The following is a 17,103-nucleotide window of genomic DNA, read 5'->3' as shown; positions in this document are numbered from 1 at the left end:
GCATAATGATGGATTACTTTGAACAGAAAACAGAAATCTGTGAGCCCACAATGATAGTCCAAAAATTATTTTTAGCTTATTATAATTTCCCTTCTCCTTTTTTGAGAAGGAAGAGCTCTTCTTTAGAGAAGAATATCATCTAAAACATGTAGAAAATAATACTGAATTAGAAGAGCCACCATCATCAGTGTATCGTATATCCATTGAGTTAAACGTTGTAGAACAGGATATTCACAGAGTTTCAAAACATGCCACAGAGTACTTAACTATTTAGAAAGGGAAAAGAGTCTTCTACGTTAAAGCCATCTGGTCAACCACCACCTGTAACAAAGACATTAAATTTATCATCAGTATGGGATAAACTGATATTGTACGCCTCCTGCTTCGAATGAAGCGCTGAAGACCCAATGTGAACTATATAGTGTCCTGCCAGAAACGTTCAGCCTGAATCTAATCATGAGGAAACAGTTCTACAAATCCAAAGGAAAAAAGATATTCTGCAACACAGTTGGCCTGGCCTCTTCAAAAATTAATTTCCTAAGAGACAGATAAACCAAGGAAACTCTTCCAATCAAAGGAAACTAGACTAAAGAATGAATTATGTATATTAAACAACATAATAACATAGTAGTTGTAGCATGTGACACTTGACCTTGGATTAGAAAAAGAAAGCTACATAAGACTTTATTAGACCACTTTGGGAAATTTGAATATATACTCTGTGTGTGTGTGTGTATGTATACACACACTGTATATTAGGTTAAAAGATGTTTCATCAATGGTAGTTTTCCTGAACATGAATTTGTAATGTGGTTATGTCAGAAACAATTCTTATATTTAGAAGATATATATGCTGAAATATTTAGGGATGAAATATTGGCAGACCACTCTCAAATGGTACAGTCAAAAAGAGTGTTTGGTGTATGAGTGTTTATGAATAGACAGAAAGCAATCATGTTGTATTTTAACAGTGAATTTAGGTGAAGGTTAGATGAGTTCACTCATTTTCACAACTTTGCTGTAGATTAGAAATTCTCTTAAAAATTGCATAAACTGGGGCTCCCTTGGTGGCCCGGAGGTTAGGCCTCTGCTTCCAGAGCCTGGATTCGAGAGCTTAGCTCCAGAGCACAGAGCCCGGATTCGATCCCTGGTTGGGGAACTGAGATCCTGCTGGCTGCGAGGCGCGGCCAGGAAACAGACACAAAAGCATGAAGAGGAAAACCTGTAAAAAAGTAAATCATCACCTCCCCGTGCGTCTTTTTTCTGCTTTTATTCTTTTCCTTATTTCCCTCTTCGGCTAACCACCCCTCTGCAGAAGGTGTAATCACAGAAAGAGAAACTCTTCTCACCACCCTCAGTTAGCATGCGAGGGCTCCCTTCCCCGTATGCCCGCTAAAGGAGCACCTTCTGCCTTTCTGGTTTCATCTTGCTCAGCATCTTCCATCCCTAACTGTGCACTGATTTTTGTCCATTCTTTCAGTGGATTCCTTTATAGTGGTGAAATTTGGTAAGCTCATTTCAGTCAAAATTCTATTCAATTCAGCAAACACTTACCAGAAACCCACTAGGTTCTAAATTCTCTATGCTGAATGAGCAGTTGGCAGTGTTAAAATTGTCTTTGCAAATATGATCTAAGGGTTTTTTTTTAATAGTTTTCCAAAGAAGTGTGAAATATTCATACATTTTCATGAATACCAAACTGGCAGATAGACTTCTTTAGTAAGTAAAGATTAAGGAATAATTAACAATATTTAACGTGTCCGGGCATCCTCTGCTCATTCTGATTCTGTGTGCTTACACTTGTGTATTTGAATATGCTGGGGAAGGAACGTTAAATGTTTTTCAAATGCTTTTCAGTGAAGAAACAACTGTGAGTAGTGTTTATTGTGGCTTTATGCATGTTGATAGTGACCCAACCTATCCAAACAATAATTTTAAAGTCATTTTCAAGTTTAAAAAAAAAACTATATTTTTGCCATATTGAGTTTTAGAATCAGCTTACAGTGTAAGAGCTCTGATTCCTTGAAACTATTTTTAAATTGTATTTTGATTCTTAAGACAAACTGAGTGACTTTTTGATGCCATGTGCTTGCCTAGACATTTGATTCCCAATTATACAATTGCTCTCTGCAGACATATAGTCATCCTGTTTTTTGAGAACAGTTAGGAACACACTGTAAATGAAAAGAGGGTATTATATCTGCAGTCCCTGTGGAAACGCCCATAGGACACTTCTATATTGATATCTTACTGTTCCTTCAATAGACTCTCCAGAATTAACCCATCATTCAGATCCACAATATAATTCCTTTTCCTTACTTCTGTTCCAGGAGCACAATATAAATGTCAATTCTTTAAGTTATCCATGCTCTTCATTTTATCATTCCCCTTGTTTAGTCCAATTTATTAATTCCATGCCCTTCATTTTATCATTACCTTTATTTAGTCCAATTCTCTCAAGATGCCTCTCAAATATATGCTTTACTCTTTAGTCTGCTTTTCATTACTGAGGTTCAGACTTTTTCACATTTTACCTTTCCTTTTATTTTTCTGAACATTTGGCCGTTTACTCAGCAGGAAGCAGTTCTGGATGGTTCCATTAGTAAAGGCACCAGGGTCTCAGCGTAGGCCAGTGCGCGAGTGGTGGGAGGGTGTTTGCTCAGGGGTCACTGGCCCTGGTGGAGAAGTGAAGTTGGAGGGGGGCTGGGAGTGAGTACACTAGTGTGGCCCAGGGGTTAGAGCTGCGTCCAGAGAGATCCTAGCCAAGGAGCAACTTTGTAAAAATTGGAAGCCTTTAGAAGCCATGATCGTTTGATTTTTCTTTCTATATCAGCCCCTAACACAATTTTGGTTCATAGAAGGAATTCAGTAAACGCTTGCTGGCTAAATGACTTGAGTATCCAGCAGATTTTCATTTTTGAAAGTTTTTTTTGGCAAAAACATGGAGCATAAATTGAAAAAGGTTGTGGCACTGGAGGCAACAGACCTTGTACAAACAGTCACCAGATGAAACGCTATGGGAATGACCCAAAGCGAGGAGGAAAAAATTACACAATACTCAGAAAAAGTAGAATTTAGTGACCAGACACTTGTCAAAATTGAAGATGTCTAATTTATCATTAGAAATGTTTGTCAAGATTAAAATATAAAATGTGTTATTGTAAACATTCTTCTGCTTATCATTTCTTAATATTTACTAAGAATTACTAAGGGCTTCCCTGGTGGCTCAGAGGGTAAAGCATCTGCCTGCAAATTAGGGGACTCAGGTTTGATCCCTGGGTCAGGAAGATCCTCTTGAGAAGAGAACGGCTACCCACTCCAGTATCCTTGGCTGGAAAAGTCTGTGGACAGAAGAGCCTGGCGGGCTCCAATCAATGGGATCGCAAAGAGTCAGACATAACTAAGTGACTAACACACTTATACACAAGAATTACTAATTAATTACTAAGAATAGATTTTAAGAAAATCAAGCCTAAATTTTTGTTTGACCTAGGATATACCAGAAGATATTCTTAAGAATTTAACAGAAGAGCTTCCTCAACCACGAAAAGTACCCAGACGTCTAGATGAGTACGCACAAGAAGAAATAGAGGCTTTTCCAAGAGTGTGGTCTCCGTAAGTCTTTCTTTTCCTTCCCATCTTTGTTTTTATTGTCTTTTTAACCTGAATTTAGTGTTTCCTGTTTGCTTATCCAAATGATAAGGTCCTTGAAGGTGGAAAGTATGAACTTTTTTCACTCCCTTGGATGCTTTTCCCTACAAATAAACTCTAGCTGTGGATGGTAGAACCAAAAGACTCAAAGTCTTAAGACTTTGCTAGGTAAGTGCAAGGATGTTCATAGGGGCCTATAAATTATCAGATACTTTGTCTGGGATGACATAACTTGGGTTGATTATAGTCTCTTGGAATGATACATGAATTGTCTTTACCTAAAACCAAGTAATTCTCCCATTTTCGGGATTGCTTCACTAAGCCAAGAATATGATCTAATGAAAGTCATCCATTCTGGATACTTTTATAGTCTATCCAAGTAGAAGAATAAAATAAACACTTTTTGTTCTCCTCTGTACAGTGTCTTCCACCTGTGAGCAGAAGCCTGCTTAGGTCTGACACACGACTCCCGTCTCGCTGATTTTAGGCGGTTTTGCCTGGCCCGCCAGGCTCTTTGTCCCCTCCTCAGCTTAAGTCCTTCTCCCTTCACTATGCTGGGCTCTCAGTAGCAGACTGTACAAAACGGGCTCCCCTTGTATGCAGTTTAGCTCCTCCATGACTTTCTGCTTCACCTCTGCCTAAAACAGCGTGCCCCTCACCTCCTCCTCCGGTGACTCTCTCCCACTCTTTAGGCCGTGGCACCTGTCAGGTAGCTCTGTCATCCCGTTTACCTCCTCAAGAGCAACGGCTACATCTTGTTCATCACTGCATCTGCAGCACCTCAAACTGTACCTCACATGATAGGGGCTCAGAAATGTTGACACAGTCTGCGTAGGTCTAGAGAGAACCACTGGAGAAGGCATGGCACCCCACTCCAGTGCTCCTGCCTGGACAATCCCATGGACGGAGCAGCCTGGTGGCCTGCAGCCCATGGGATCGCTGAGTCGGACACGACTGAGCGACTTCACTTTCACGCATTGGAGAAGGAAATGGCAACCCACTCCAGTGTTCTTGCCTGGAGAATCACCGGGACGGTGAAGCCTGGTGGGCTGCCATCTATGGGGTCGCACAGAGTCAGACACGACTGAAGTGACTTAGCAGCAGCAGCAGCAGCAGAGAGAACCACACATCCTCTTTGCTGATCTACAAAAGGCAGCTCCTTTTCCCCTAGGATACTTACCCAGTGTACTCTGAACATCTATGTCTCTAGATTGGCCCTTTGGCCAGGTTGGTTTGTGAAAACTTGTTTTCCCAGAATTAATAGTGTGTCCAGGAATCTAATCCTTGATCTACTGTAATCTTTGTGTGTGTATATGACTTCACTCTTTGCACACACAAGTCTTTAGGGTATTCTGTTTTAAATGTTTTTAACTTTGCTGACTTATTTCAAGGTTCACCTTTATTAAGTCTGCAAATAATGAGCAAAATAGTATTATTAGTGATCAGTTATATTAATACTTTCAAATAGCCCAGCACTCTGCTAGATGGTTTACATACGTTGTATGTAATTCTCTTGCCAGTAAGAGAAATGTGTTATTCCTGTTCTTAAGACTGAGTCAGAGGTTTGGCTGATGTGTAGTACAGCCTGAATTTGAAACTAATTCCCAATCCTGTGTTCATTTCACAAAACCAAGCTGTTTCATTGTCTTTTTCAACAAATATTATTAGGGCGCTCTTCTGTGCAAGAAACTGTAGTAAGCAGTAGGACACACATTGGAGAAATTACCATTAAAGCCATTATTTCACTCAGTTTTACAAACTTTTGTTGAGTTTATACTGTGTGCTGTAAGTTTGGTAGATGCCAAAGGGATACAGAAGATGAAATGTTTTAAATGTAACTTCCTTCCTGTAGTCCTTGAGCTGGGTTAGGCCACCTCCATAGGGTCTTGTTATAAAAGAATAAATTTTAAAAAATAAATATAATAAATTATGTTACTGTATTTAATCTCATGCAGTTAAACATGGGCATGCTTATCTGTTTACTAGACTAGACTAGACATCCCTGACTAGACTCCGTGAGGCACTTGTGTGTTGTCTGGTTACCACTGAGCAGTGACTGACTCATCAAGTAGGCACTCAGCAAATACTTAATGAATGAATAAATGAAGAAATAGAGTGTCTTTTTTATCAACTTTTATAAATGAGGTTAGAAATAATCTTTAGAAGATACAAAGCTTTTGATACTTTCATAAAGTTTACATTTTAGAAAAAATCATTTAAAATTGTTCTTAGAGATTTGCATGGTCATTTACTGAAGACATATCCAATCTACCTTTTCCTGGTTAAACTACATAGAAGTTATATTTATCCTTAAAACTCAGCCCACATAGACATAGAACATTTTTCTAGGAAGATGTTAACATTTTTAAAAGTTCTTTAAAGGAGATGTGGAATTTGCCACAATTTAAATTAATCCTCAACTTTTAGAAATCATTTATTAGCTTAAATTTACCACTCTGAAACCTTTTCTTTACTAAAAATTGACAATAAAATAGACTGCATGTAACATAGACAACATTTACTTCAGACATAATGACTCTGGAAAAAGCAGACTCAGGCACTCAGTTGAAAAAAATGTTTTAATCTGGGGGTTTTACTAAGTGTTCATTGCAGAAAATAAAAATAAGATACAAACATAAGTAAATAACATCACCATACTTAACATGCCGCTGTGCTCACTTCCTGTCTCTGTGTGTGAGTTTCTGCACTGTGTGTGTGTATGTGTGTGTGTGTGTGTGTGTATGTATGTGCATACGTGTGTGCGCGCACGTTACAAACTCGGGGAATCATGATTTTGCGCGAAATACGCTGTTGCTGCACGTTTTCCCGATTGCAAGATTTTTTTATTCCCCACAAGCATGATCTTCAGTGGCTGAAAGATATGATACCAGTTTTATCCTGTAAATCTGAATATCTCGTACCTGATTTTCTTATAGAAACCCTGTCATAGTTCTTAACCAAGATGGGAAACAAGTCTTTTTTAAAGACTGGAAATACCAAAGGTGCTCTTTAGTTATGTGACCAGACACATATTATGCATGTGGCTATGCATATCATGAATATTCTAAAGTATGTTCTAATCAGTTAAACCAGTATAATAGTGTAATAACCATTCACAACAAATTATATTTATGTTATTTTAGTCAAAGAGTACTAATCAAACTGCTTGTTTTATTGCTAAATGTTTCTGGCTCATTTAAAACCAGCTAAAAGGTGACTGAGTGCCTTTATTGTATTAAGGGAGGTAGAAAGGGCTTTTCTGGAATTATTTTTAAGGAGACTTAGTGAAACTTGGAGCCGCCTGATCCACTTCTAAGTTATTATTCTGGGACAGATTTCCCTGCCCCTTCTTTCCATTTCCGGTTTCTCTGCGGCAGGAACACACATGAGACACCAGGCTTCCTGGATGCCTTAATAAAGGGATCTTTCCTCACCACTAGCCACACAGGATCTGTTAACTTATATGAGTATACACTACTGAAATTACAGGTATACTAGTTATTAAATTGTTCAACATTTTATTCTTCTGAGTATCATAGCTGACACCAAGTCTAATTTTTTTTTTTAGTCACAGAATGCATATGACCAGGAAAAATATATATATACATTTTTGTGTCAACCAAAAACTTACTGCCTAAGAAACATGTTCTTTCAGGTCAGGGCTGTCTGACAGACTTTTCATGTTGATGCGTTGCTGAGCTAATACAGGAGCTGCTGGCTTCCTGTGACTCTTGAACACGTACACTGTGGCTAGTGTATCTGAGAATTGGATTTTCAAGTCTACGTATGTAATTTGACTTAGGTTTTAGTAGCCTCATGTGGCTTGTTGTTCAATCGCTAAGTCGTGTCTCTTTGCGACCCCGTGGACTGTAGCCCACCAGGCCCCTCTGTCCATGGGATTTCTCAGGTGAGAACACTGGAGGGGACTGCCACCTGCTTCCCCAGGGGCCCTTCCCCACCCAGGGGCCCTTCCCCACCCAGGGCACCTTCCCCACCCAGGGGCCCTTCCCCATTCAGGGGCCCTTCCCCACACAGGGACTGAACCCATGTCTCCTGTGCTGCAGGCGGGTTCTTTACCACTGAGCCACCAGGGAAGCCCCTCGTGTGGCTCGTGACTACTTTAATGGACTCTGCTGTTTGGGTTGTTTACTGATTAATAAAGTTCAAGTATAAAATAGGATATATATTAGGATCACAATTAAAATATTTGACACACCATACTATCTATGGTGAAACAGATCACCAGCCCAGGTGGGATGCATGAGACAAGTGCTCGGGCCTGGTACACTGGGAAGACCCAGAGGAATCGGGTGGAGAGGGAGGTGGGAGGGGGGATCGGGATGGGGAATAAGTGTAAATCTATGGCTGATTCATATCAATGTATGACAAAACCCACTGAAATGTTGTGAAGTAATTAGCCTCCAACTAATAAAAAAATTAAAAAAAAAAAAATTTGACACACCATGCAATCCTGAAAAATGGGATTCCCCATTACTAATAGATTGGCTTTTATGAGAAAAAAATTTTTTCTCCTTTTAGAGAAGGAACCTACTTAAAATATGCTTTTGTTCCACCCCAAATAGCTAAGGCAAGAATATAATCTTCCTTTGGAATGTAGTAATTGGAAATTATTCAAGATAGATATGACGGGTAACCTGCAGAGACTTGACTAAAACGAATGTCCCTAGATTGCACCATTAATAAATAGGCATGAAAATAGCTTGCTCTGGTTTCTGTTTCCCTAGCAATAAAACCTAACACATTTATAGTATAAATATGTACATTTTGTAATTGCAACTATTATTAGCTTTTGGCTCAGTGTAAGCTCTTTAGCTTTTCTGTTAGAGATGAAAATCTTTTGAGCAGCAATAACAGTTGTCAGACTAAGCTTTGAATGACCTTGAAACCAAGTCACCCAGTAGGTGACTAACAAAATTGTATTAATCTTAATTGAATAGCTAGTCATTTTAAATCACTTAAAAAGTTACATTCCCTCAGGGCTAACTTCAGCATACTCTAGATTTTCTTAGGCTGGTTGTTTATTTATTTTTAAAACAGTGGTATACAAGACGGAAAGAAACGGATATTTATGAGGAAACTATAAATATGTTGTATGACTAAAAGCCATTTTCTCATATGAGAAGTATTGTCCGTACACCTCACTTCTTAAATTAGTGTGTATCCTTGGTGTACTAGGATATATATCATGTACTAGTTTATATATCATGGATATATAAACTGTGTCAGAGAATGTTATGTCAGAGTATGTTATAAAGTTTTATTTTGCATTTCCTGATGGTACAAAGGAAATACGCATTTGCCATATGAACATGGTGATTGTAGGATCTGCACTTAGAACTTGTTTCTCAGAGAAAAAAATAGCACGGTCTCTTCTCAGAATTCAGTTGCCTGAGATTGTAGCTTTCATATGGTCAGCTTATTTTAATTGTCAATAATTATTTCCAGGATCATTGAGGTTTTGCCAACACATTACAAAACCACAACAATCATGGAAATTATAATGCTGTCACTGTAATGGAAATTTCTCATTATGTAGGGTAAAAATAAAATTTGTTTCATTTGAAACTTTTTTAATTTTCAGTTTTTCAAAATTCTGTAGGAGAGCTTTTCTTTGGAAAAAACTAGGTGTAAGGAAAATTGCAACTTGAATTGCTTCACAGTATCCACAGAACGATGAAACAAAACCAAAAAAGAAATGTGTTCTTTTTAACTCCGCACCCGTTAAATCTGTAATGCTTTATTTTAAGCATAACCCTCACCTTTGCAGAAAAACTAAGTGTGGAAAGTCTCAGCATCCGTAAATGCTTGCAGACAGACTGTGGGATGAGAACCTAGGCCCCTGGTCTGACGCTGCCCACAGAGAGCAGTTAGAAGTGAGCCTGGGCAGGAGGAGGCTGCGAGGGTGACCGGGGCGGCACGGGGCGGCGGGGGTGGGTGGTGGGTGGCGTCTGGGGAGGCGTGGTGGGCCCTGCGGTCGTCTTTGCTGAAAGCAGGGTTAGACTCAGGCAGTTTACTGGTTCATCCATGCGGCTCTGTAGAAAGGAGAGCAGAGCCAGGAATGCGAGCGTGGCAGAGGGACATGGTCAGCACCCCGTCCAGGCAGTGGGCAGCCCTGGAAGAGGCAGGGGCGTGAGCTTTCTGCTCGCCCTTCCATGTGAGAGCTGTTCATCCCCGACGTCTGCCCATTAAAAAACAGTAATAATTTCACCTATGGCTTTATAAAAATGTGCTTCAGATCAGAGACTTAATTAAAGACAGTGGAGAGGAGTTTTACCTTTTCAAAACCCATAAAGAACTGGGATCTGGGCATCTTCAAGATTTTCCATAATTGTATGCTAGTCTAGTCATGTGGCATTTTCCTACAAGATTTAACTTAATTTTGCTACTCTTCACAGACAGAAGTTATTGGCTGGACTGGGGAGCAAGTTTATGTTCCAACTTTTCCATCATTTCAACCAGCTCAGCATTGGCTTAAACCATAGACTTCAACATTTCCAGTCCTGAATTTTGCTCAAATCAAGCCTTCTAAACTATACTGTTCTTTTGGATAGGAACACATTAGGACTGGTTGCTAAAATAAAAAGCAATCTCTGTGTAAGAAACCAAAACCAAATCATTTATATTCCCTAGCCAATAGAGCTGTGACTTAAAAGTGAGTGTGTGCAACAATAATTCCTATTCATTTTAATTGAAAAAAAATTTGATTTTTAAAGAAGGCGAGCAGCCCTGTGAGTGTTTGTTTTTCTTTGTATTGGAGCGTCATTCGTTCACAGTGCTGTGTTAGTCTAAGGTGCGCCGCAGTGACTCGGTTACGTGCATACATGTCTGTTCTCTCTGATTCTTTCCCCTCGAAGGTCATTACAGGGCATTGCGACAGGTCCCTGTGCCGTACAGCAGGTCCTTGCTGACGGTCTGTTTTATACACAACAGTGTGTATACGCTTCCCGGGGGCTCAGCTGGGAAAGAATCCGCCTGCAGTGTGGGAGGCCTGGGTTCAGCCCTGGGTCGGGAAGATCCCCTGGAGGAAGGCACGGCTGCCCACCCCAGTGGCCTTACTGGAGAATCCCGTGGACGAGGAGCCTGGCGGGCGCAGAGAGCCGCACACAGCTGACTGAGCACGCACAGCGCGGTGTGTGTGTTAGCCCTGACCTCCTAGTTTACCCCCGCCGCCTTTGGTAACCTTACGTTCGCTTTCTGTGTCTGTGAGTCTCTTTCCATTTTGCAGATAAGTTCGTTTGTATCATTGTTTAGATTCCACACACAAGCGATATCATGTGATGTTTATCTTTGCTTAGTATGGTCATCTCTAGGTCCATCCATGGTGCTGCAAATGGCAATGTTTACTTTTTACGGCTGAGCAGTATTCCATTGTACCTAAAAGTGAGTTTAGTTTTTAAAAGAATTCCTACTGAACGTTTTCTTGTCCGGCTGGTGGTGCGGGGTCTGGGTGGATGAGTCTGGCAGCACCATTGCTCTGCCTGTTACCTGTACAGCTAACACCTTCAGTTCAAGGACGACGTGATGTGACCAGATTTCCTGGGATGGTTTATTCTAAATAATTCCATTCTTCCAGTGAAAGTGACTTAAAAGTCTTGTCAACCTGACCGTTTATATCTCTTGATTATTCCACTATCCAGATTTTATCCTAGTCTTTTAACTTTTGTTGTTAACTTTTTTTGTTTTGTTGGAGTAAGCATTTTACTGAGAAATACTATTTACAAGTGAAGAGACATAAAACCTAAAGGAGAGTAAACTATTTTTGAAATTTATTACACTTAAGTTATACTCCAGTTTCATAAATTTACAGCATAAATTTGAATGCTATTTTTACCTTGGAAAATAAATTCATCATAATGGGATGAATACTATTGTGTCTCTATTTGAACTACAATATAAACCATGTGTTTTGTAGCTTTGTGTTTCGTTTTATTCAAAAACCAAATGCATTTTTCTCTGCCATTTTACAATGAAAGCTAAAATTTCCAAATAGATTTTCCTGAACTCAGAAGATTCTTTCATAGAAATGTCCCGTCTCAAGATAGTCCAGACATGTTGGTTTCTTACCATTTTCGTGTTCTGAACTTGAGTGTCTTCATTTTTGAGATGTGTTTGCGTCATTTTAATGACTGACAGTGTTGTGCTTATTTAATTTGATGCGTGGAAGGTACTGTTTTGCATAAGGACATGTATGGGAAAGGGTTTGCTGTAGAGAATTGGGAACCGTGTGAGCTGTGGTACGATTTCAGCTGCCCAAGCAAGCACAAGCACCATCGGGAACTTTGTGCAGCTCCCACAGGCCTTTGCGCCTTCATTCGAAAAAAGTGGTGATACTATTTTGCAAAGCTACATTGCTTTTAAAGGCAGTTCTCTGCTGGTGACAAGTATTAAGTCCTAAGTGAGTTGTTGATGTAAAGCATTAGCTACCTATGAAAGTTTAGCACACTTTAGAAAATGAATTAAAGAAAGTCTTATGTAGGCAAATTCTTTGAAGATTCATTAATCTCCAAAGTAAACCCAAAGTGCGTAGATGAGAACTTCAGGCTTTTAGCTTTCTCTTCAGAGGTCAGTGTGTGTGTCTTCCTCTGTTAAAAACGCGCTCTCTCAATGCAGGGCTGGGTCTCACTCTCTGCTCTTTCCTGCACCCACCATGGACCTGATGCTCAGGAATCTTGGTTGAAGGAGACTGAATGAGTGGACTCTTACCTCCTGTAAAGAGGAATTGACTTTCAATTCACTGTGTGATGAATTCATATCTTGGTCTTTGTTGCTTATTTAAATGTTGCTTAATGCCTCTAGCTAAACTAGAATTTTCTCTCAACAGTCTGCTTTGCTCCAACTCTAGTATACCCAATTTTGGATACTTTGTATTACATATATAAAGAAAAGATCATGCTAATTTCATTAAAATAAGTTATATTTCTATCAATAATTTTCTATTAAAAATTAATAGGTATTAGCTTTTTATAGGCTCCCCTGGTGGCTCGGACAGTAAACCGTCTGCCTGCAATGCGGGACGCCCAGGTTCCATCCCTGGATCGGGAAAATCCCCTGGAGAAGGAAATGGCAACCCACTCCAGTACTCTTGCCTAGAAAATCCCATGGAGGGAAGAACCTGGTAGGCTACAGTCCATGGGGTCGCAAAGAGTTGGACACGACTGAGTGACTTCACTTTCACTTTTCAGCTTTTTATAATAGCATTTGAAATGTCTCCCAAAGTTTTCCTGAGGTTCTAAACTACTATAAAATGAAAGCTGTTATTATTTACAAATTGTTGTTGTTCAGTCATTTAGTCCTGTCTGACTCTGAAATTACATGGACTGAAATCCACCAGGCTTCTCTGTCCGTGGGGTTCTTCAGGCAAGAATCCTGGAGTGAGAAACATTAAAGTTTCAAACAGCATTTAAGTATCCATAGGCTGAAAAGGAAAATACTAGTTGCCAGATTTCTTGCTTTTAAAAATTACTTAATCTAGTAAGGAGAGTATGTAGATCTAAACATAAAATAGAATAAGTATGTAAGCAACATCTGAGAATTCAATTCTGACTAAGGTAATGTTGCTGTACATATATTAGCTTTTAAACTAATGTAGTTTTAAAAATTTAGAGAATGTTAATACAGTGACATTCACTCAGTTAAAGCTACAGTTAATCTTTCTTTGATGATAGATGTCAAAGGAATTTTAGTATCCAGCCTCTGTAGATGTTAACATAATTTATAGTTAGCTATTGTTGTGTCAGAAAAGTATAAAACTGCCTATTAATAGAGTCCTCTGGTGGGTAAAGATCCAGAAGGATGCTGTATATCAATTGGAATCATTCGTGCTAATAGGGAATTGTGTTATTTTCTATTAGGCACAGCATAGCTTTAGAAATTTCTACTGAAAGTGCTTCTTTGGCATCTTTAGTCACCTCCTCTGTCTTAGGAATAGCTCTGTGGGAGGTCTGAGGTTCACGAACCAGAATTGTATCACAGGGGAGCTTGTTAGAAATGCAGAATCATGACCTTTTACAGACTTAACTGAATCAAAATCTGCATTTTTACAAGAACCCAAGTGATTCACATGCCCACTGAAGTTGGAAATGCACTCAGGTACGTGACCCTCCCCTCCCTTTCTTATGTTATCTTGGATTGCCTTCTTTTAGTGGAAGGGAGTGAGCAGGCCAAGCATGTTGTATGTGTACCAGCTTTCATTTGTGTGGGTGGAGAGAAAAATAGACCCATATTTAATGTAAATACCTCCTTTTTCCCACAGGGGTACCTCCTGAAGCCAGGTAATATTTTTAATTGCCTCCCACATAAGTTGATCTTTCTGGCTCTGCTAACATGTAAAATATCTAGTCCCTTGGCCATGAGACTGTTCTCCACACCACCGCCACCTCTGAAGCAAATTAACCACCTGCCAAAGATTCCGGAAGAGGAAAGGGTGGGTTTATGAACGCAGTGACGTTTTCAGGCGGTCACTACAGTGATGAGCATCTTAAGCCCCCTCACCGTGCAGGCCGCTGTCCTCATTGCTGGACACGTAGGATGAATTCTGTCGGGGCTGTGCCCGCCGTGACGGGCACACAGGCATGGAACGGGGCTTGCGAGCAGGGGGTCCGAGGTGCCCGTCCCTGCTGGCCGCTGTGTCCTCTGGTCCCTCGGCTCCTCTGAGGGTCCGCCTCGCCAGCCGTGTGGGGCTGACAGCAGTGTGTTTCTCACGGTGTGGCTCGGAGGGTAACATGAGGCCGGGCTTGTGGGGTGATTAATGTACGTCACGGCGTCTAGGAAGCACCCGGCACTGTCGTCTACATAGACACCGACTCTTGTTTACAGTCAGAGCAGTATTTACTCATTTACGTCAGACAAGCGCAGTGTAACAGAAGCCGGCATTGGAGTTCCCTGGCAGTCTCAGGGAAGAGAGCCCAGCCTCAGAAAGGAAAGGTGGTGTAGGGTTTCCCGGAACACGTGATTTTGTGGGTGGGTTTTGCAGGACTAGTCAAGTCTACCAGGCAGGGAAACGTGAGAGATACTTCAGATGCAGAAAATATCAAGTGCCCAAGTCCAGTGGTATGAAAGTTCTCATCTGGGCAGCAGCAGGGAGTGTCGGGGGGCCAGATTGGACAGGGCGGGGAAAAGTGACTCGGAGCAGTTCCCTGGGGCCATTACGGAGGGCTGGTTATGTATGTGTGGATTTCTGAGACATTTGAACCTGACAGAGTGGGGAACTGGTGAAAATGCTTCCACTGGGGAGGTGGGATAGCTGTCTGTGTTAGAGACTCAGGAGATCGGGTCTCCAGGCGCTATGGCTGTAGACTGTTAGAGACTCTCAGCTGTCTTTCCCTTTGCCCCGTTTCCCCTAAACTCCACATCCTGCCTACTGGCTGCCTGCCATGTCCAGATAGCATGTACAAAACCAAGCTCCTTCCCTTCAAACTTGGTTCTTCTGCCTGTATTCCCCCTCCTGAAAAAACAGATAGCATTGCCATTTCCCGAGTTCTTCAAGCTGAAGATTGAGTGACCCTTGAAGTGTCCTCTTGCAGCAGCTCCTTCCTCTGCGGTGTCCCTCCGCTCTCTCCCTTCCCTAGACGAGTTGGCCTTCTCTTTTAAGTCCTTAACCCCCTTCCTCTCCCTCACCCTGCCGCAGTCCCGACGGGCCTCACCTCCGTCCTCCGCACTGTCTCCACGGGGTCGTGAACAGAATCGAACTCTGTTAGCCCCTTTGCCTTCAGGTCACAGTCAGCATTTTCACCAAACAGACCACAGCCTGCACACACGCGTCCTGTTTTACTCCTGAGTTCCACTAAAAGGTACTCTCGTCATCTCATTGTGAATAAACTGACTCTTGGTGTGGAAACAACCAGACTCTGACGAAGCACATTTAATTTTGAGTGGAACTGCAGAAACTTGTCAGGACTCCTTGTTAGAATTGTAGAAGATTTCCTTCCTTCCAATGGCATCACCGCCTCCCTTTTTTAATTATGTGAACCAGCTGGATGGGAGAAGAAATTGTTTCTTAAAAGGCACTGGTGTCTCTTGATTGGGAGCTTGGACCGTACTGAGTCACGCGCCCAAGACTAGAAGGGCACACTTTGGAGCCCTCCAGCTGTCACTCCCAGACTTTGGATTCAGTGTTTACATTTGAAGAGATTTCAAAAACAGCAACAAAATGCTGCAGTTTCTCTTCTTGTTGCAGACTGATGATGGTGAAGCACATTTGGATAATTTTAAAGTGTAATGGCGTTCATTTACTTAGATACCGGAAGCTGCTCTTCCTGTCTGGGCTATCTGGTCTTTTTTTTTTTTAATACGCTATAAATGTAGAAAGGTAAGTTGTTTCAGGGCAAACAGAGTTCACCTTTAAAAGGAATTCTAACTATTATATATTTTACAGCTGTTTCAGAAATATCTATTTTGTTTAGATTACTTATTACTAAATTCCTTGTGAAAATTCCGTAGGAGTCCAGTACCTACAAATACGCTACTCTGTAAAAGATAACGAGCCGCCAACACTTCTTACACTTTATAAGTTCCTTTCCCTCATTTTCTCCACTTTTGAAATTTAACATTTCTCTGAAAATGTGCTTTGTTTTAATTTACTACTAGAAGGAACTGTCAGGTAAAATTAATCCTATAAATATATAAATGAAGAAAAGACCTTATGTATGGATGTATATAATAAAAGACCATATATATACATATATGTATATGTAATAAATGTATGTATAATTAATGTACCAAAGGACTGGTGTTTATACAATTGTTTTGCGTGCTATTATATTGAAAATTAAATTTAGTGTGTGATAAAGTAATATAAATAGGGAAATTATTTGCTCATTCAGAATTTGCTACTATTAGTTAAATCCATATCTTTGTATATAATCCTTTCTATTGAAAGGGCTTTGGGGAAATTGAATTCAGGTTTATTAGTACATACGTTCATGTACTGGCACATGGGGGCCTATACTTATACTCGCAGAAGAACTTGGAAATGTGCCACACGACTATTCTGCTTTGCAGTCATTTGGCCTCAATGTTTTTCACCAAAAATTTAGACATAATATTTGCAGATATTTCTTGGTGAACAGTTACTTTCATTTTAAATTGGAAAAATCATCTTCCTGCATCAGGCAGGAGAAAGTGAAATAATGAGTCGTTAAAAAAATAAACACTGCTTTTTGTCTTTCAGACCTGAGGATTATCGGCTGTAGGAGGAAGAAAATTTCAGAAAATAATGGTGTGGTGCTTGAAACTCCTTCCTCAGGACAGGATGAAGCAACAGCTGCCTTCTGACAGGAAACCTGCTCTGGGAGCTGAAAGTTTGTGGGGAAAGGTCGGGAAGGGATATTCCTCCATTAGGAAATTGCAGGAAAACGTTGTTTTATAGGGCCCTTTTATTGTGTAGTGCAACTTGAATGTTGGAAACGGTAAATAAAACTGCCCCTTACTCAG

General features: G+C 40.5%; 1 protein-coding gene across 3 annotated transcripts in view; it reads left to right on the top strand.

The window, feature by feature from the left end:
- Positions 1-17,103, top strand: part of MRPL13 (mitochondrial ribosomal protein L13) — a 39,228-nt gene extending 22,125 nt beyond the window's left edge. For all 3 annotated transcript variants that reach the window (XM_043879523.1, XM_043879524.1, XM_043879522.1), the window contains 2 exons: positions 3,494-3,615; positions 16,841-17,103. In XM_043879523.1, coding sequence (XP_043735458.1) covers positions 3,494-3,615; positions 16,841-16,862 — 144 coding nt within the window. In that variant the 3' untranslated portion in view covers positions 16,863-17,103. The remainder of the gene's footprint in view (positions 1-3,493; positions 3,616-16,840) is intronic.

This window comes from Cervus elaphus, chromosome 21 (genome assembly GCF_910594005.1).
Source record: "Cervus elaphus chromosome 21, mCerEla1.1, whole genome shotgun sequence".
NCBI classification, from domain to species: Eukaryota; Metazoa; Chordata; class Mammalia; order Artiodactyla; family Cervidae; genus Cervus; species Cervus elaphus.
The sequence above is the reverse complement of the archived record's forward strand: the minus strand, read 5'-3'. Positions and strand labels throughout refer to the sequence as shown.